This window comes from Octopus bimaculoides, chromosome Z (assembly GCF_046866305.1).
Source record: "Octopus bimaculoides isolate indiv1 chromosome Z, ASM4686630v1, whole genome shotgun sequence".
NCBI lineage: Eukaryota > Metazoa > Mollusca > Cephalopoda > Octopoda > Octopodidae > Octopus > Octopus bimaculoides.
In genome coordinates, this window is record NC_142944.1 from 45134422 (window position 1) to 45157138 (window position 22717).

General features: G+C 35.8%; 1 protein-coding gene across 4 annotated transcripts in view; it reads right to left on the bottom strand.

Annotated features, from left to right (window-relative positions):
• Positions 1-22717, bottom strand: part of LOC106883388 (steroid hormone receptor ERR1) — a 234315-nt gene that overhangs the window by 42064 nt on the left and 169534 nt on the right. For all 4 annotated transcript variants that reach the window (XM_052973526.2, XM_052973522.2, XM_052973523.2 and 1 more), the window contains exon 3: positions 11079-11195. In XM_052973526.2, the coding sequence (XP_052829486.1) occupies positions 11079-11195 (117 nt within the window). The remainder of the gene's footprint in view (positions 1-11078; positions 11196-22717) is intronic.

Below are 22717 nucleotides of genomic sequence, written 5' to 3' on the forward strand. Positions count from 1 at the left end.
CCTGGCCTCTTGTACTAGCGAAATACCGATGCTTGGCCCATACAAGTTAATTCGTAAGCACTGTGGAGCATTTGATAGGTTTCTATAGTGTTTTTACCTAGTTTAATAATAAAAACATCAATTCATAGTGAGATTCTAAATTGTCTTAGCTTCCTAACATCATTCTTCAAGCTAGTCAGCTATGACAAGCAGTATTTAGTAGGGTGTGTTCAAGATGCAGGTTACAGCTGCCGCCAACAGTTTGGAATACCAAAAGTTGGCATGTCAGCTTATTAAGTGTAGAGTAATGTTATATCAAAATCACAATAATCTAGGAGTGTTATAACTGCATCTCCTTACAAAGTGTGAAAACTTCTGGAATGCACCTTGCACTTACACATACACACTCAGGAAAACATACAGACATATACCTATGTATATACATATATATATATATATATATATATATATATACACACACACACACATGTATATATTATATATGTATGTACATATGTAAACATATATATAAATAAATATAGATATACACACACATATGTATGTATTTATATGTGTGTGTGTGTGTGTGTTTGTGTGTGCACGCATGTGTGTATACATATATATACCTACACACATTACTCTGGTTGTTAATGTCACAAATAAATTAAGTGGTCAAATGATTACATTTAAAATGTCAATCAGTGGCAAATACTACTTGTTTGCCACAACACTTAATTCGACATCTTTATAGAGAAACAGAGAAATACTGATAGAACGGATAATTTAATATCTGACTAGAAATTTGATATCAGACGTAGAAGAATAAATAAATAAATAAATAAAGAAAGAAAGAATGAGAGAGAGATGAGAAACAAAAGAAGAAATACAAGAGAAAGCAGAGAAACCACATTTATTTATGTTTAAATATTGTTGGCAAGAGAAGCTTGCAAATCTAAATGTGTTTTGGAAGAGATTGTTAGAATATGGTGCTGATAGTTGAAGGACGTTGAATAGATACTGAGTGGTTAAAAAGTTCAATTTGTAGACAACTCACAGTTCAGGATTTGGTACTTTCTACCACCTGATTTAACAAGACCACCTTGTAGAAGAAGATTCTCAGACCTGGTCTCGAGTCGAGTCGGTGAATAAAATTAGAAGTTGAGGCTTTCATTCTCTTCTATTACAAACAGCCAAAGGTGCTCTCTCTGACACACTTTGTAGAAGATTCTCAGATCTTTGTTGACAACCCATGATCTCGGATTTGGTATCTTCCAAAAGTGTCTTTTATTAGAGTTGCAGATCAATCGTGCTTTACTTGTTGAGAGAAACTAGAGGAGAAATCTCATTTGATGGACTGTATGTATTTCTGTATGGTGGACTTAAAGTATCACCTGATTTAACCTTTAAATGACAGGTTATGGCTGCTAAGTGTGTACCAAATGTGAACAAACTAAAAACGATCATTTTAAGGGTAACTTGTATACTTCTTTACACTTTAAATAAGTACAAAATCTATGAAAATTTACAATCTTATTATCAAAAGATGCTGTAAAATATTCATTCACTTTCCTTGCATATCTGGCAGGAGCCTAAATTCATTTAAGATTCCTGCACTGTTTTTGTCAAACAAATGTACAAATAAAGAAAAATCTGTGCCCTCTTTCCCAACTGGAACTATGAGATTGAGAAACAAATGTCTAAACACTTGTTTATTTATTTATGAAAGGAGAAGTTGACACTACTCTTTTACTTGTTTCAGTCATGTGACAGTGGCCATGCTGGAGCACCACCTTTAGTCGAGCAAATCAACCCCAGGACTTATTCTTTGGAAGCCTGGTACTTATTCTATCGGTTTCTTTTTGCCGAACCACTAAGTTACGGGGACGTAAACACACCAGCATCGGTTGTTGGGGGGACAAACACAGACACACAAACACACATACATATATATATATCTACATATATACTACGGGCTTCTTTCAGTTTCCAAATCCACTCACAAAGCTTTGGTTGGCCCGAGGCTATAGTAGAAGACACTTGCCCAAGGTGCCACACAGTGGGATTGAACCCAGAACCATGTGATGAAGAGAAAGGTTTAAGAGAAAGAGTAAAATCATTCCCATCATCACCACCACCACCACCACCACCACCATCATCATCATCATCACTTAGACAATGTTTTCCATGCTGTCAAGGGTTGGATGGTTTAACAGGCGCCGGTATGCCAGAGAACTGCACCAGGCCCCATTGTGTGTTTTGGCAATGGTTCCTGCAACTGGATACCCTTCCCAATGCCAACCACTTTAAAGAGTGTACTTAGTGTTTTATGTGTGACACCAACATGGGCACATTTACATGGCACCACGACAAGTGCTTTTTACATGGCACTAACACCAACAGGGTCACCAAGCAGATTGCGAGACAAAACTCCTCAGCTGGGAGTTGGGAAGTAATACTGAGACTGGGGTGGCTCTGTGTTAGTAGAGAGATTATAGAGATACAAGGGTAGGTGTTTTGTTGTGGAGTAGATACATGGGTGCCCCAATAAGTGATAATAGAAGAAGAAGAAGAAGAAGAAGAAGAAGAAGAAGAAGAAAAAGAAGAAGGAGGAGGAGGAGGAGAAGAAGAAGAAGAATGAGTGGGGTGAAAGAGAATGAATAAATGAAAAAAGAAGGAAAAACAGGATACAAGGAAATGAAGGATTAAATGAAAGAAGAAGAAAATAAGGATAATGAAAGGAAGAAAGGAAAGAGTGGAAGAGACGAGTGAAAGAAAAGGAGAAAGACAGAGGAGAAAAAATAAAAGAGAAATAAATAAACTAATGAAAGAGAAGAAAGATGGAGAACTTAAGAAAGAAAGAAAGAAAAGATGAAAGAAGAAAAAATACATTTCAAAGAAATAAGGAAAGAAAATAACAGAGAGAGAGAGAAAGAGAGAGAGGATTATAAGCAATAACAGCAATCGTAACCTTGAAGCTACGCGGAGTCATTCTTGAAAAGATCTGAAGGCTTTCATCACAATACAGCTTCTACCAACCATTTAGTCAGGTTTAACTAGTTTCTTATTGAGTGCTTTTTAAAAACTTTTTTTTATTTCTTATTCTCTTTGGCTGTATAGTTAACAACAACAACAGCAACAACAACAATCACCACCATCACCATCATCATCACCACCATCATCATCAACCGTCCATTTTCCAAGCCAGCAGGAGTTGGCAAATCTGAAGACTGCACTAAGTTCTATTATCTGCTTTGGCATGGCTTCTACAGCTGGATGCTCTTCCTAATGCCAACCACTTTACAAAGTGTACTGGGTGTGTTTTACGTAGCACCAGCACTATTACAGTCACCAAGTAACTCACAAAACAAAGATCTCTCAACTGAGTTGAAGAGTGATATTGAGAGAGGCCGCTTTGAGCCAGCTGAAAAGTATAAGAGAGGGACAGAAATAAGTGTCTTGCAGTAGAGTAGGTATATGGCTACTCCATTTGAAAACATTATGTTAGATATATATATATGTATGTAGACTATAACTGGGTTAACATCAGCATTATCATTTAACATACTCCTTCCTTCTTAGCACGGTTTGGATGATTTGACAGGAACTAGTAAGCCAAAAGACCTCACCACTTTCTGCTTTGGCATGGTTTCTAAGATGACCAGTTATAAAGTCACAAGGAAAAAAAAATCACAGTGATAAAGTCATAATTTATGAAATCCAGACAAAACCCTCCTGGAATGAAACTCCTTTGGACCCCCCACCCCCACCGACAAAACCCTGGTGACTTTTTTTCCTATGATTTTATTATCAAGACCTTTTTGTACCTGGATGCAATTTCTAAAATTGGATGTCCTTCTTAATGTTGACCACTTTACAGAGTGGGCTGGGTGCTTTTTACATAGCACCAGCACTAGTGAGGTCACCATATACCATGTAAGACAGAAGAACAGTGAGGAAAAAGGAAAGATGCTCCCAAAACTAAGTGGGGAGGATTTGAGAAGCGAGTGTAGCTTTATGTTAGGTGTTGAGAAGCTAAAATAAGACACAGGGACAAGCACAGGTGTTTTGCAATAGAGGAGTTACATGGCTAACCCCTTTTATTTATAAAAATGAGTGGGAGTAGTTGAAAAGGAGATGCCAGCTGAGCCATCATCAGATTGCCGACATAATCCACCAGATTAATGTAAAATTGTTTTTGTTATAACTGGACATACACACAATCATTAATGTGTGTGTGTGTGTGTGTGTGTGAAAAGAAATGCAAAAAAACAACTTAACCGCATTCATCTGATATGCCTGTGAAAAGTTCTTAACATTAGGAGACAGAATAAAATTCCTAATACAACTGTGCTCAAGAGAGCTAATCTGTCATGGCTGTATACTTTACGGAGCAAATTCCAGCTGTGATGAGGTGGATATGTGACATACATGCCTAACTCCAGACTCCCCATATGCACTCAGAATTTCTGGAACCACCATTGACACTGGCTTATGCTTATTGTCTGATCCCCAAATACTGCATTAATATTCCACGCACTTCCCGTTGCGTTGTTGCCTTTATTGAACTCATAAAGCAAACTATGCCGATTATGCGCCGAAGGACAAGGTAAAATTACTACCTGTTTTATAGCAAGTTGATGCAGGTAGTTTATCCCATTCCCCTCCGACTTCTAGTTCATGCAATTGATAAAACTGCATTATTTATGGGATGATCCAATATATATGGAGAGAGAGATAGACACAGAAAGACAGACAGAGTTGCACCTAAAGATAAGGTGTATGGGAAAATTATATAAAAGTTTTAATGTTACATCATACAGATGCCATACATTTTTGAAACATATGTAGTGCATAACTGCTTCTTCTTTTCCTTTCATTCACTCATTTAATAATCACATACTAAGCAACTTAAGTTGCTTTTGTACAGGAGTTGTATTGCACATGTCATTTTATCAAGATTACTTTATAATTTTGAGAGAGGAGAAAGATATTTGATACATAGATAACTAAAGTTTATTGATCTATTATAGTATCCTTGTTTTTAATACTAGTCTACATATGTTAGAGGCTAACAAACTGTTTCATTTACCACAATTGATTGGATCCTACTACATTAATACACACACACACACACACACACACACACAAGATGCATTCCAGAAAGTTCGAAACTTTTTTTTAGGAGAGGCAGTTATAATTGCTGTAAATTATTGTAATTTTTGTACATCCTTATTATACGTCTAATGAGTTGATCCTCCTGTTGTTACTCAGACTGAGGAGATGGCTATAACTTTGAACACACCCTTCTAAACATTACTTGTCACAGATAATTTGGGACATTTGGAAGCTCACTATGCAATAAAGTTTTGTGTGATACTGGGCAAAAATGTTTCTGAAACTTATTAAATGATCCAGATTGCTTATGGATTAACTCGTGTCAGCTGAACATCTGTTTTTGTTGGCGCAAGAGACCAAGCAAATTAAGTCCACCATGAAGCTCGTGGTGATCCTGTTTTTCAACAGCAAGGACATCATCTACGTCCAAAGGATTCCCTCTGGACAGATTGTCAACAAAAAGTACCTTTTGAAGGTTTTAAGGAAGTTCATGGAAAGATTTCATTGCAAAAGGTCAGAGCACATGTTCGAGGATAATGCACCAGTCCATAATTCCATCCTGGTAACCAACAATTTGACAGAAATGGGCATCAAAACTGTCACTCACTCTCCCTACAGTCCAAACCTTGATTTCTGTGACTTTTGGTTGGTTCCAAAGTTGAAGAAGATGAAGGAGGCTGTGACAAGGGTCTTGGACACCTTCACTTTGCAGGACCTTTATAAGGTCCTGATGAAGTGGCTGAAGTTCTTCAACATGTGCATTGAAGACAGAGGCTCTTACTTCGAAAGAGATTAGAGTTTTGTATTCTTTGAAATTAATAAATCTCTTCTGAAAAAGTTTCAGAATTTCTGGAATACATCTTGTGTGTGCATGTGTGTATGTGTGTACACACAGACACACACACATCATTATTATGATCACCATCAATGGTATATACATATATACGAATTTAGTCCGTGTTTCTGGTTCAGTGACACATTGGGCAAATGTCTTCTTCTATAGCCCTGGGCCAACCAAAGCCTTGTGAGTGCTTGTGAGGGGATTTGGAAGACAGAAACTGAAAGAAGTCATTATGCACAAGCGTGTGTGTATCTGTGTGTATACAAGTATTTGTGTGCGTGTATCTTTGTGTTTATATTGTAGCTGTATCCCACACCACTGCTTGACAATCAGAGTTGGTTTGTTTATGTACCCATAACTTAACAGTTTGGCAAAAGTGACTGATAGAATAAGTATTAGGCTTTAAAAAAAAAAAAGTACTGGGGTTAATTCATTCTATTAAAACCCTTCAGTCTGGTGCTCCAGCATGGCTGTAGTCCAATGACTGAAACAAGAGATAAAAGATGTAAAAGACCGTTTTTTTTTTTTGTTGTTGCTTACTGCACTGCTCCAACCACCCCCTATGCAATTGTTAACCTTTGATCTCTTGTTCAGTCAAGTATTTACCAACCTCTTTACTTAGCCTTCATTACAGCAGAGTAATCTTATTCACGACTATAAAATACACAAATGTTTCCAAGTGCTTCCTTTACTATTGGTGATTGGTTGTGATGTGTTTGTTGATAAGGATCATATAAAATGTAGCACTGAAAAGATTTTTGCTGTTGACTTGATGAGAGACAAATATGCTTCTCTAATTGTCATCATCACCACCACCACCACCACCCTCGTCGTTGTCGTCATCATCATCACTGTCATCATCATCATTAATTAACATTCATTCCTTATGTTGGTTTAAGTTGGACAACTGAGTGAAGCTCAAGTATCTACTTTGGCATGGTTTCTATGGTTGGATATCCTTCCCAAGACCAACCACTATACAGAGTGTACTGGGTGCTTTTTATGTAGCACTGGCATTAACCAGTTCACTAAGTAACATGCAAGACTAGACACCCCCTCAAACAAGTGGGGGTGAGTAGTATTGAGGGAGGCAGCATTGTGCCAAGTGATGTGTATGAAAATGGTAACGGGGGGGGGGGGGGGGGGAATGAGAGTATTGTCATAGAAGAGATATATGGTTACCCATGTTGGAAAGATTATATTACATATCTATTTATATAATTGGATTATTATCATCATTTAGCATCCATTTTTCATGCTGGCATGGATTGGATGGTTTGACAGTGTTGGTGAGGTGCAAGGCTGCATCCAAGCTCTAATGTCTATTTTGGTATGGTCTCTATGGCTGGATGCCCTTCCTTATACCAACCACTTTACAGAATGTACAGGTGCGGGTAAACTTCTCAGATATAGCATTCTCTGTCAGTTAAATAGACTTTCTCACAATTGGTAATCACTGTAAGTGAAGGAGGCTTTTGTGGAGCCAGTACTTATTAACCCCTTAGTGTTCAGATTATTCTGTCAAATGTAATGCTTATTTATTCCCGTTGTTTTGAATTAATTATGTATTATCTTTCATAGCTTCAAGATGTTGATGATGTGATCATTTATCTTTTAAATGACATTGTAGGATAGGTGTGAGAGGATAGAACTGGTCAGTTTGAACTTAAAGGAGGTAGAATATTTGGATCAGATGTGGCTAGTTTAATTGAAGTATCACAAATATGCAAGACTTTACTTGATTTTAAAATATGAACTTGTTTTTGTTATCTACATTTAAACGATGGAGTTTAATATACTTGTTAGAAACCAGCTTCTTTCTCAGAAGAATATACAAATAATTAAAAGCAGAAGAGAACATATACGTGTGTGTGTGTGTGTGTGTATAGATATTTTTGTGCATATTTACACATACAAAGAGCCATAGGTATGGCTGTGTGGTAAGCATTAATGACTATATAAAACCACTTTCTCTCTCTCCTTTTTCTATGAAGAACTTCATTTCAAGCAGCAGTAAGTACTTTCCTCACCCAATAGCATACAAAATTATTTAGATTTGTGAAATTTAAGAAATAAATTTCAGCCTCTGCAGACTGACATTAGTTCTCTGAGAATCTGTTTTGTTTTGTTTTGTTTCTTTTTTTCCCATAAGCTCATCTTTCCAAGTCTATCATTTCTGCTTCCACCACAGCAGAAGAGAAGCACCGTTATCTTGCATTTACTAGTTGTTCAAAACAAATATCAGCTGTATTCTTGGCCTATACGCATGTTTGCTCAAATGAAAGTTTGTATAATTGATGGGATAAAGATATAATTGTTGTTGTTGTTGATAAGCCCAAATAGTGCAGGTGGTGACCTTAGTATAGGAGGTGGCACAAAAACGTACTCAATACACTTGGTAAAGTGGTTGGCAATAAGAAGGGAATTCAGCTACAGAAACCATGCCTAAGCATGCAGTAGGGCTTGACACAGATCTCTGGCTCACCAAATCCAGGTGAAAAAGTCACAAGGGTTTTGTCTGGATCCCATAAATTAATCGTGACTTTTTTTCCTGTTACTTTATTACAGGCCACCATAAATTAATTCTGACGTTTTTTTCTAGACAAGATTGTGACTTTATTACTGTGATTTTTTTCCTGAGACTTTATTACCAATCACCCATGACACAGTCCTCTGGCTCACCACCTCCTGTCAAACAACCCAATTGATGCCAGCATGGAAGGAGAATGTTAAATGATGATGAGAATCCAATTATATATATGTGTGTATATCAAATATAATCTTCTCAATTGAGGTAGTTATGTATCACCTCTACTGCAAGACATTTATTTCTCTCCCTCTATTCTTACTTATCTACTCTTACTTCTTGTCACATGACACAAAGCCACCTCTTTCAATCCTATTCCCCTTGAGGGGACTTGTATTGCAAGTTACTCAATGACCTCACTGCTGCTGGTGCTATACACACACACACACACACACACACACACATGATGGTCTTCTTTCAGTTTCTGTCTCCAAATTCACTCAAAAGACTTTGGTTGGACTGAGGCTATAGTAGAAGACATTCGCCCATGGTGCCACACAGTGAACTGAACCCAGAACGATGTGGTTGGGAAGTACACTTCTTACTACATGTCCATGCCAGGGAAAATATGGTTAGGAAAATTACCGTCCAGAAGCAAGGGTGGTGGGGAATGATTCTTTATCAGTGTCATTTGGCAGCTAATACTTTTTACTAATGAGTAATGAGTTAATGAAGAAGAATGGAAGAGAGGTAAGGGTGGGTAAGTTAGATGGTAGTCAAGGTAACAGTATGGTGGGCTATAACCACAGAAAGAGAAAAGCGAAAAGGGTTAAAAAGATCTGAGCTAGAACAAGTAATAATTTGATAGTCAAATTATCATGCAGGCATACTGTAACAGGATATTAAAAAAAAAAAAAATAATAAATAAATAAATAAAATATATAAAAAAAAACAACAGAATAAGATAATGTTTAAGAAATCTAGGACAATTATAATTAGCAGGTCATGAATTTAATAACAGAATAGTGAAGAATTGTTGAATATCTTCACTCCATGTGATGTAATGAGCTGCTGTTGTTTTGCCTTCATTCATTTCTGATTTAGTAGATCAAAGGCATACAAACCCCCAACCATTCTGTCTTTTTACAGCTAGCCCTCTCTTTCTCTCTTCCCTCTCTGTTATTTCTCTCTCTCTCTCTCTCTCTTTCTCACCATCGGAGATAGCCGTGTATCTCCTTTACGACGAGACACCTATTTCTATCCCTCTATTCATACTCTCATCCCCAGACATCAAAGTCACCTCCCTCAACACTACTGCCCATTTATTTGAGAAGTTTTTTGTCTTGCAAGTTACTTGGTGACCTTATTGATGTGGGGTGCCATGTAAAGAAGCACTCAGTACACTCTGTAAAGTGGTTGGCGTTAGGAAGGACACAATTCAGACATAAATTGAAACTTTCATATTCACAAAAATACACACACACACATTGTGGGTAGTAAAGAAATAACACATATAAAGAAATATACATACAGATACATACATACATATATATATATATATATATATATATATATATATATATATATATATATATATATATATATATATATATATATATGTGTGTGTGTGTGTGTGTGTGTATGCATGTATGTCTTTTATTCCCCCCCTTATTTTCCTTCCTTTTTCTTGCTCCCCTCTCTCACATTTCTTGGCCCTCTCTTTCTTTAACTCCCACTATTTCTCACTTTTTTATCTCCCCTGTACCTTTCTCTTTGTCTCTGATTTTTTTTTCTAATCCTTCAATCCCGCTGTCTCCTACCCATCTCTCCTCCTTCCTCGTGACCGGTGTCTGACCAGCCATGTTCTTTCATTTTTGGCCTGACTGCCGACCGTCAACACCTCTTGTCTCCATCTCCCATGTTCCTGCCTTTAGGCCTTCACTTCATACACGCCAGCTCAATTTAATTCGTTCTCAGTCGAAAGGAGCCTGTTGTTATTTCTTGTTGTTCGTATTCATAACCCTAACCCTAACCCTAACCCTAACCCAAACCCAAACAAACCAACATCAATTGTCAGACAGTAGTGGAGGACAAACACAAACACAAAGGCACTAATACACACACACGACAGGCTTCTTTCAGTTTCCATCTACCAAATTCACTCATAAGGCTTTGGTTGGTCGAGGGCTATAGTAGAAGACACTTGCCTAAGGTGCCAAGCAGAATTATGGTATATTGGTTCATATAACAAAGCACAATTCTTTACAGAATAAAATATCCGAAGTTACCATTCACATTAAAAACAATGGTAAGTTAAAGTTAAGAGAAAAGGCACAGAGAGAGACAGACAGAAACAGAGAGAGAGAGAGAGAGGCAGAAAGAGAAAGAAAAGCAGAGGGAGAGAGAGGTGGGGAGACAGGCAAGCATGCAGGCAGACACAGAAAACAGAAATCCAAACTGAATCCAGAATTGAAATAATTAATGAAAAAATAATCTATATTTCATGTTTTATACTTTATGCAATAATTTATTTATTTTTAGTTTTCATTTTTGTTTTTTACTTGTAAACTTTAATAATTTCTATGGAAAAAAATAAAAAATAAAGCAGGTACATACCTTCTCGTAGCATGCCTACACTTAAACATTTTTGAAATCGGCATGCTTGGCAAGCTTTTCGCCTCCGTTTTGTTATTTCACAGTCACTGTTGGCTGGACAGGAATATTCTATGTTACCTAAATGTAGGAAAACAAAAAGAAAAAAATGTATATTCAGAATATATATAGGTGAGTATATAAGTATAGAACTGTATGAATATATAATTGTGTATATTGACAATACAGAATTTCCACTACTGCAACTCAGTTTCTAGGACTGGCAAAATACCTGTATATAGGTGGGTATAAAAGTATATTGGGAGTGCCATATATACTTACTGATTACTCATCTTATCATAGTGTAAAAAAATTTATGATTTGGTTAAAGAAAATTCATAGATTGATTGTTATATTTAGTGACAATATTTTACATATATTTACAATTCAAAATGGCCACCCTTTGCTTTCACTATTAACTCTTAATCTTTTATCAGCTGCATTGCTACCCCTTTCGTCATCTTACTCCTTCATGAATTTCTCTTCAAACTCTTATTGATGGCTTCAATGATTCTTCTGGAATTGGATGTGGCAAGGTTGCTTGCATTTCTTGAAATTTTTTCCACACATTAAGAACAGTTTTTCTGCAAACATTCAACTGTTTTATAACCTCACAGTTCTTTATTGGGAGTAGTATAAACATTTAACTATTATTCAAATTTAAGTTGAAACATTCTCATTCACGAAAATAGTTGCAAATGTTACACAGGGTGCAGCATATGTATTCACCTGTTATTCATTTAATCATATAATAGTTTTAAGTTATGGTTTATGAAAAGTTACAGGTTGAGTGTTACATTTAATGCAAATATTTTACATGTATTTACAATTCAAAATGGCCACCCTTTGCCTTCATCATAGTCCTTGCTCTTTTTCCAACTGAAGTGCATGATGTTTTCACCACCTTTTTTTTTATTCAAAATGGACCACAACGTTTTAAGAGCTTCTTTTTGGCTTAGCACACTTGAGTAAGTATGATATTGCTACTTCCAATATGGGCCACATTGCAAAATCCTAGGATTGATAACAGGGCTTGAAGGAAGCCAAATGGACTTGTAAAAAAAAAAAACCACAAAATGTTTCTTGGACCAGTCCTCTGTTAAATTGGGTGTAGGTGCCAGGGTACTTTCTTGAGTAAAAACATAGTGACAGTTCATAGCAGGAAAATCATTGAAGCTGTGAATAGAAGGTGGAAAGAATCCAAAAGGGAACTTGAGGATAATGGTTAAGAAGTGATGAAAAAGTCATGCACTTCAGATGAGCAAAGATTAAGGGCTATGGTAAAAGCAAAGAATGGTCATTTCAAGTTGTAAATAATGTAAAATATTATCAATAAATATAATGATCAATCAGTAAACTTTCATTAACCAAAACCTAAAGTTTTTCATTTTATGATAAAATGAATAATGGGTTAATATATATGCCCCACTGGGTACAACATTTGTGACTATTTTTATGAATAAGAAGTTTTGTTTTGCCCAATTTTGAAAATATCCCCATACCTGTATCATTTAATACACACACACAAGAGATTATAATTCAGGCTGTGTCATTGAAAAGCACATCTGCATATTCTAGTATGAAGATTTACAATTAGCAAATATCCTATAAGTTTTATACAATGTATGTATATTTCTATCATGAATTTACTATATTTATATTGTTATCAATATTGATATTTATATTCATAAAATTTATTTCTCATCTTGTAATGAAACATATGTAACACAGAATTAAAATGGTACCACAATTTTCAGTCTTTGCTTATATATATATATATATATATATATATATATATATATATATATATATATATATATATTATATTATACTAAAACTAAAGGTTTTCCTGTTTTCCTACCATTTGATGAAAATGATACAGATTACAAATAAAATAGTCATTTCCAACTTTAAGGAAAAAAAAATGAAATTGAAAATGTTGACATTTCAAAGAGTCGTCGCAGCTAACCATTGTCTGTGCTTTTTCCTTACTTTCTTTTTTCTTCCCTTAATCATTTATATAATTTTTGAGTACCATGGATTGAAATTTTTATGTGATATTTTTTGAATTACAAGTACTTGATTTTTTTTTTTTTTTTTTCTCAAAGGGGAAAATTACTATTTTATTTAAAATAAAATACTAATCTTTATCATCTTAATCAAAAGGTAGAAAAACAGAGAAACTATCTCTTTATAGATGAAGGATGAAGATCAGTTGCAATGGAAGAAGTTGAATCAAATAAGATGGATAAAACAAACAACAACAAATGAGTTGTACCTTATAATGAAACTCTTCTAAGAGCATTCAAATGTCACTGCAACATTGAAATCGTAGCCTCAGTAAATATGTCATTAAGTACACGCTGAAAGGAAATGACTAAGCTGCTGTTGAAATAAACAATGATAACGAAGTTAGTCAATATCTAATGAGTAGATATACTGGACCATCTGAAGCAGTTGCATCCATTTTAGGATTTTCAATTCATGAAAGAGAACACCTGCTATATTGAGACTGCAAGTTCATCTACCAGATGAATAAAGAATATTGCTCAGAATTGATGAGGATGTATATGGCTGTCAATGAACGACATATACTCTTTTACTCTTTTACTTGTTTCAGTCATTTGATTGCGGCCATGCTGGAGCACCACCTTTAGCCGAGCAAATCAACCCCAGGACTTATTCTTTAGAAGCCTAGTACTTATTTTATCGGTCTCTTTTGCCGAACCGCTAAGTTACGGGGACGTAAACACACCAGCATCGGTTGTCAAGCGATGTTGGGGGTAGACAAACACAGACACACGAACACGTACACACATACATACATATATATATATATATATATGTATATATATATATATATATATATATATATATATATATATATATATGATGAGCTTCTTTCAGTTTCCGTCTACCAAATCCACTTACAAGGCTTAGGTCGACCCGAGGCAATAGTAGAAGACACTTACCCAAGGTGCCACGCAGTGGGACTGAACCCGGAACCGTGTGGTTGGTAAGCAAGCTACTTACCACACAGCCACTCCTGCACCTATATGACAGAATTTTTTTCATTGTGCATCAATGATAACCTGGCAAAAACATTACTTTATACTGAGGTACCCAAGTAGTCCATTTGGAACAGTAATAACAAAGAATAACAAAGAAGAAAGCGAGGTAAAAAATGTTGAAGACTATTTGGTCGTGTTTATGTTGTCACACCAAAGCACCAAAGACAAGAGAACTGTATTATTTAAGAATTTTATTGCATGAAGTTCGAAATAGTATTTTACCCTTTCCTGCTGTGCATCAACATTATCAACTTGCAGTGATTATGACGCAATGAGTCATGATGGGTACACCTAGTATATACATATAAATATGTATACAAGAAGCCCTTTGCATTATAATGCAAAGGGCCATGGAAAGATCCATGCTAAGAATATCATTACACAAGCATATTTGAAACGAGATAATTTGAGAATGGAGTGGGGTAAAATGATGTGATCACAGAATACCAAACGTACAAGTTCTTCTGGGTCAGACAAGTCACAATGTTCGTAGATAGCAAGCAGCTGAACCCATGCAGTTGTCAAGTGGAATCTGAGAGATTGGAAAAGGCTACTTGGAAGGCCTCCACAACGATGGGAAGATGATTTAGTTAGACAATTTGGACCAAGATGAAAAAGAAGGGCACAATCAAGAATTGGAAGAGTATTGTGATCATTGATGTATAACATCTGATAGTCTGGTCAATACAGTGCTAATATATATATATATATATATATATATATATATATATATATATATATATATACATATATATATAAACACACACAAATCATCATATGTTAACATACATGTGTGTGTGTATATATATATATATATATATATATATATATAAACTAATAAACGAAGGAATGAATAAAATAAATAAGTAAATAAAAAATCTGGCAAAACTACTTTTGTTGGGTAGTATAAGTACTTTCAATTATTAATCAATAACAACTGATTTGTGAACTATTGATATAACATGAAGCTATGAAGAGCTGAGTGTATGAATATCTTATATTCTTGCTTCTGCTTCTGAATTGCAGAGAGAGAGAAAACAAAAACAACAACAACAAAAGTATTTTTTGTTTGTCTGTCTGTGAGTCTGTTTGCCTTTCTCTTTGTTTTTGTTGCTTCACCGCTTGTCTTTTGATCATCATCATCATCATCATCATTATCGTTCACTATCATCAATTAGCATCAGCTTTCCAAGCTGGCATGGGTTGGATGGTTTGACAGTAGCTGGTGAGCCATAGGGCCTCATCAAGCTCTGATGTCAGCTTTGGCAGGGTTTCTACACAGCTGCACCCACCCCCTCCTCCTAATACCAACCCTTTCACAGAATGTGTTGAGTGCTTTTCATTTTGTGTTACCAGTGCTGGTGAGGTTTGCCAAGTAACTTTGGGGAAAGAAGAAAAGAGGAGGAAGAAGGAAAAAAAGGGGAAAGTAAAAAGGGACAGAAAATGGGGAAAGGAAAATGGGAAAAGGAAAAGGGAGAAAATGTGGGGATGGGGAAAGGAAAATATTTGTGTATGTACATATATATGCATATACTCATATATTGTTTATATATATATATATATATATATATATATATACCTACAAGGTTTTTATTTCACGCTGGCCACTTGATAAAATCATTAAAGTGATTGTATCCTTAATTTCATAAAATATACATATATATTTTTTTTATACACAGAAAGAGAAAAGATGGAAATACACATAAGAGTATATTATAAGGAGTATATAATAGTCATGATAATAAAAATATTATAGAATTTTGTACAAAATAAGATTTTGTTCTGTCAACATGTTGATGATGATGATGATATATATATATATATATATCACTATATTACATATATATATAATTATACACACACACAAACATACTCTTTTACTTGTTTCAGTCATTTGACTGTGGCTATGTTTGAGCACCGCCTTTAGTCGAGCACAAATCAACCCCAGGACTTATTCTTTAGAAGCCTAGTACTTCTTCTATCGGTCTCTTTTTGCCGAACCACTAAGTTACGCGGACATAAACACACCAGCATCAGTTGTCAAGCAATGTTGGGGTGACAAACACAGACACACAAACATACATACATATATACATATATACGTCTACCAAATCCACTCACAACACTTTGGTCAGCCCAAGGCTATGGTAGAAGACACTTGCCCAAGGTGCCACGCAGTGGGACTGAACCCAGAACCATGTGGTTGGTAAGCAAGCTACTTACCACACAGCCACTCCAATGCCTAAACACACACACACACACACACACACACACATATATATATATATATATATATATATATATATATATATATGTATATATATATATATATATATATATATATATATATATATATATATATATATATATATATACATGTATGTATGTGTTTTTGTTCCCCACCACTGCAACTGGTACTGGTGAGTAACTAGTGGTTCAGCAAAAAGTCTGATAGAATAAATGACCGACTTTAAAAAAAGTACTGGAGTCTATTTGCTCAAGTAAAACCATCAAGGTAGTACTCCAGCATGGCCACCGGTCAATAACTGAAACAACTAGAAGACAAAAGATATACTCACATCTATATAAGTGTGTGCACTGGCATGTGTGTGCGTGGGCATGTGTCTGCATGTATGTGTGTGTGTGTATATGTATATATCTATATGTGTGTCTTTGTGTCTGTGTTTGCTTTCTATGACTGCTTCAGCAAAAAAGAGTGATAGTATAAGTACTTGGCATTAAAAATAAGCCCTGGGGTCGATTTATTTGACTAAAACCCTTCAAGGTGGGGCTCCAGTATGGCTGCAATCAAATGATTGAAACAAATAAAAGAATATGTATGTATATTTCTTCAAAATATTTTGTAATTTATCAATACTAAAATAAGGCATCTTTGAATTCTACAAGCAAATGTTGAATCATCTAGTTAACAACGTCATATCGAATCCCTAATCCGCTTAGTCTTATAATAGTTTTTAGAAAAAGCACAGAATGAAGAATGTATCATCCTCCTAAGCATTCTGATGTCAATTATTTGACAAGAATGTAAATCTCCGAGAGAAAAAGAAACGAGAAGAAAAGAGCAAAAAGGAAAAAAAAAAAAAAAAAAAAAAGAGGAAAAGTGAAAAGAAAAGTGAGGTAAAACAAGGCATATTTATATTATAAAAATCAATTCCTATTTTTATAAATGAGCTCTAGCAACAGAAAACCAATGAAAAAGCAATAGAGAGCAACTTGATTTCAAAAGAAAATATTCCATCTCTATGCACACGTGTTCTACAAAGAACGTTCTGAAAATTAAAGAATATTTGGATGGGAAATGTAAAATGTAAAAATGCAACTGAATATACAACTGGCAGGTTTTATTTGTTAGTTTTTGAGGATATTTTCTTTGCGTTTTTCTTTTTTTTTTTGTATTTTTTGACACCAGTTCAACAGTAAAGTTTTGTTTCAAAGAGTTTTTGGTAGTCTCTGTTCATTCATCCATGAAACCTGTTAGGTATACATGCTATGAAATACACTGTAAGGCTCAGAAAAACTCAAACCTGCCCCATCACTTGTGTGAATATAGGTGGAAATATCTTAAAAATATGTTAAGTGCTTTTTCGTTGGCTTGTGTTTTTCATGTTAAAAGTAAATAAGTTTGGTTGACCTTATGTTGAACAGAGAGAAAGTACCTATGATAGACATCTTTTATCTTTTACTCATTTCATTTATCATTCATTCATCTTTCAACATGTTTGATCAGCCATTCCCAGAAAAAAAGGAGGGAAAGACCATGCAGAAGTTGGAATGAAAACTATGTTAAATTCTTCGGTATCCAAACATGGAAGAGGAAAACATCAAACCATGGTTGGTGGAAAGAACATACTGAGGCCTTCATCCAGTGGTGGACTGAACATGAGTAAGGATAATATATATATATATATATATATATATATATACATATATGAACATATGTATGTATGTATAGGCACAGGCATGGCTGTGTGGTAAGAAACTTGCTTTTCAACCACATGGATCCATGTTCAGTCTCACTGTGTGGCATCTTGGGCAAGTGTCTTCTACTATACCAACTGGCTGACCAAAGCCTTGTGATGAGATTTGGTAGATGGAATCTGAAAGAAGCCTATTGTATATATATATATATGTATAATTAAATTCAATAATAGGATGAATTCTTTTACAAGAATTTATCAAGTAGCTAGCATGAAAAAAACCTCATTAGGGGGAAAAAAATCCATCATTTATTCCCAAAATATATATATTTATTTATATAAGGGCATTACTATACAATAAGGCCTCATGCATTTTTAAGGGGCTGGCTTTAAGAGTTGCATTTCCTCACGTTCGGTAAAAATGTGTTTTTTATAGTAGTCTGACCTTAGAGTCCCTCATAGCGCGAGGCATTATTGCATAATAATGCCCTTATATAAATAAATATATATATATATATATATATATATATATATATATATATATGTATGTGTGTGTGTGTGTGTGTGTGTGTGTGTGTGTGTGTGTGTGTGTGTGTGTGTGTGTGTGTGTGTGTGTGTGTGTGTGTGTGTGTGTGTGTGTTTCCCCTCATCACCACTTGACAACCAGTATCAGTATGTTTACACTCCCATAACTTAGCGGTTTGACAAAAGAGATGAATACAATAAGTACTAAACTTTAAAAAAAAAAGTCCTAGGGTCGATTTCTTCGACTAAAACCCTTCAAGGCAGTGTCCCAGCATGGCCACAGTCAAATGACTAGAAAATTATGAAGGCCTAATAATCCAGGGAGGGTACTAATGAGATAGTAATGGTGTATTTACAAATTTACTAGGATCTTTCTGAATTGACGGGCGCCACTTTTCATTTATGTTTTATGTAGTGTTTTTGGTACCAAAACACTTTCAAACTTCGTATACTTGTATATTTTGTGTTATAGAACAGATAAAAATTTTTGTATTCGAAGTTATTTCATGTAAAAAATTGTCGTATTTTGGTAATTTCAACCAATCACTGACATCTATTCAGTTGAATGCAGTTACTACTATGGCGGTGTATATGTTATCAATCCCTATTAGTTCTGACATTTCCTTTCCTAGAAATAGCAGCCAAATCTTCCTCAAATCAAACTCTACTATCATTCAGTGATTGGTTGAAATTACAGAAATACGACAACTTTAACATGAAATAACTTGCGATGTATAATTTTTTGTTAAGAAGGCTAAGAGAAAAAGTTGTTTTATATGACGCATTCTACCAGTGTCCCAGGTTTGAAAGTGCTTCGTTAAGAAAACAAGTGGCGCCCGTCAATTCAGAAGGATCCATTTACTATCAATGAGAATTTTTCACCACGGTAAACTGCAACAAGATCACTTTAGAAGTTAAAATGTGTCACAAATTTATTTGAGCTAATCTCAAAGTTTGTTTATTGCATAAATATTTACCCTAATATATTTTTTGATGCTTCTTAGCAACTGCAATGTTTAATTTAATCAATTCAGATCATGTTTTTAAATAATTTCTCACTGCAATTTACTCAGTAACAATGCTATATCATGAAAAGAAAAACATAAATAAAATACTTGATTTTCTTTTAAATACCACAGGAGTGGCTGTGTGGTAAGTAGCTTGCTTACGAACCACATGGTTCTGGGTTCATTCCCACTGTGTGGCACCTTGGGCAAGTGTCTTCTGCTATAGCCTCGGGCCGACCACAGCCTTGTGAGTGGATTTGGCAGACAGAAACTGAAAGAAGCCTGTCGTATATATATATATATATGTGTGTGTGTGTGCGTGTGTGTATATTTTTGTGTGTCTGTGTTTGTCCTCCCAACATCACTTGACAACCGATGCTGGTATGTTTACATCCCCATAACTTAGCGATTCAGCAAAAGAGACCGATAGAATAAGTACTAGGCTTCCAAAGAACAAGTCCTGGGGTCGATTTGTTCGACTAAAAGGCGGTGCTCCAGCATGGCCACAGTTAAATGACTGAAACAAGTAAAAGAGTAAAAGAAAATAAGAGTATATCTAATAACCATAGCAACAAAAGAGAACACTCAATGTTGCATACACCTCAGCAACACAAAGGTATAGAAGGTGGTGCAGTAGAAATTACCAAATGTTGAATTATAATAATCCTATCTACTAAAGGCACAACGCCTGAAATTTTGGGGGAGGTGACTAATCGATTACAACGACCCCAGTGTTTAACTGATACTTAATTAATCAACCCCCAAAAAAACGAAAGGAGTCAACCTCAGCAGGATTTGAACTCAGAATTTGGCATCTTTTGCAGCCACTTGATGTCAAATATTCTCCTTTAGAATCTGAACTGGAAGCTGTCCATTGTTTTTTTCTTCCATTTTTGTCACTTTCTAGTTTTCCCATCTGTAGAATGAAACTGGTCAGACCAATGTCTTGAACAGCTTCAGCCTTTTTTTGCGACATATACCTTGAACATAAAAATAAAAAATAAATGCGCCCCTTTTAAAGCCTAGCCAAGTTCATGGGCCCGGTTTCCCGGTTTAAATGGCATATGTATTCCCCAGCTGGACGGGACGCCAGTCCATCGCAGCGTTACTCATTTTTGCCAGCTGAGTGGATTGGAGCAACGTGAAATGAAGTGTTTTGCTCAAGAACACAACGCATCACCCGGTCCCAGAATCGAAACTACAATCTTACGATCATGATACCCTAACCACTAAGCCACGCACCTCCACACCTTGAACATAAACATACTTTTAATTACAGCAAACACACATATATATACATGTGTGTGTCTGTATATAGATATATCTGAGTGTGGTCGTTGCCCGTGCTGGTGGCATGCAAAAAGCACCATTCAAGCATGGTTGATGCCAGTACTGCCTGACTGGCCCTCGTGCTGGTGGCATGTAAAAAGCACCCACTACAATCTTGGAGTGGTTGGCATTAGGAAGGACATCCAGCCGTAGAAACTCTGCCAGATCAGAATGGAGCCTGGTGCAGCCTTCTGGCTTGCCAGCCCTCAGTCAAACTGTCCAACCCAGCATGGCCATTGTCTAATGACCAAATCGAGTAATAAGATAGAAAAAAGATTTAAACATAAGTGTGTGTGTGTGCGCATGTGCGTGCGTGTGTGTATGTCTGTCTGTCTATCTATCCCCCAATCTATTTATCATCAACATCATCATTTAGCGTTCATTTTCCATGCTGGCATGGGTTAGACAGTTTGACTGGAATTGATAAGCCGGAGAACTGCATCAAGTGTCAGTCTGATTTGCATAGTTTCTACGGTGGGATGCCATTCTAAATATCAACCACTCCAAGATTTGTAGTAGGTGCTTTCTACATGCTGGTGGCATGTAAAAAATACTATCTATGTATATATATATAAACATGTATGGATATTTATGTATGTATATATATGTATATATATATATATATATATATATATATATATATATATATATATATGTGTGTGTGTATATACATGTGAATGTATGTATATATGTATGGCTATCTATGTACACACACACACACATACAGCAAGGCAGAGATATCTTCTGTAAATTTAGGAAGTGTTTGTGTTCTGTGAGACAGTGAATTTGTAGAATGAACACCAATTTGGCAAAATCTTTAGCATGGCAGACAAGACAAGCTGTACTATTTCTTCTTACTCTTTACATTCCAAGCACTCAGACAGGTGTGGTATACTTTGTCTTTATCTAGCAGACAAGTCAGTGTTCTGGTAGTCACCTATTTATATTCCCTATCCACCCACCCACCCACCAACACTACAAGAAACCCATAGTAAGCACTTGATACTTGATGGTGAAAAGAAGGATGTATATAAGTCTATGCATGTAAGTATATATATATACATATATATCGGAGGCGCAATGGCCCAGTGGTTAGGGCAGCGGACTCGCGGTCGTAGGATTGCAGTTTTGATTCCCAGACCGGGCGTTGTGAGTGTTTATCGAGCGAAAACACGAGGCTCCAGCAGGGGATGGTGGCGAACCCTGCTGTACTCTTTCACCACAACTTTCTCTCACTCTTACTTCCTGTTTCTATTGTACCTGTAATTCAAAGGGCCAGCCTTGTCACGCTGTGTCACGCTGAATATCCCCGAGAACTACGTTAAGGGTACACGTGTCTGTGGAGTGCTCAGCTACTTGTAAGTTAATTTCATGAGCAGGCTGTTCCGTTGATTGGATCAACTGGAACCATCAATGTCGTAAGCACCGGAGTGCCAACAATAACAACATATATATCACTCTATGAGTCCCTGTGATTAGCATTTTGTGATAAGCATTTATCACTATAATCCATTGATATACACATGTCTCTTGGCAGTCACCTTATTTGTCATTCCATCTACTGAATGTTTTATGGCCATGGAAGTGATCAGCTGGAAACACACGATTAGTTACAACTTTCATCTGTCACCTATGATTCAAAACATGCCCATCCACAGCAAGATGAAAACTCATCCGAGAGGTCATGGATGGAAAGTCAGAAATGCCATTGACAATGAGGAAATGTAAGGAGA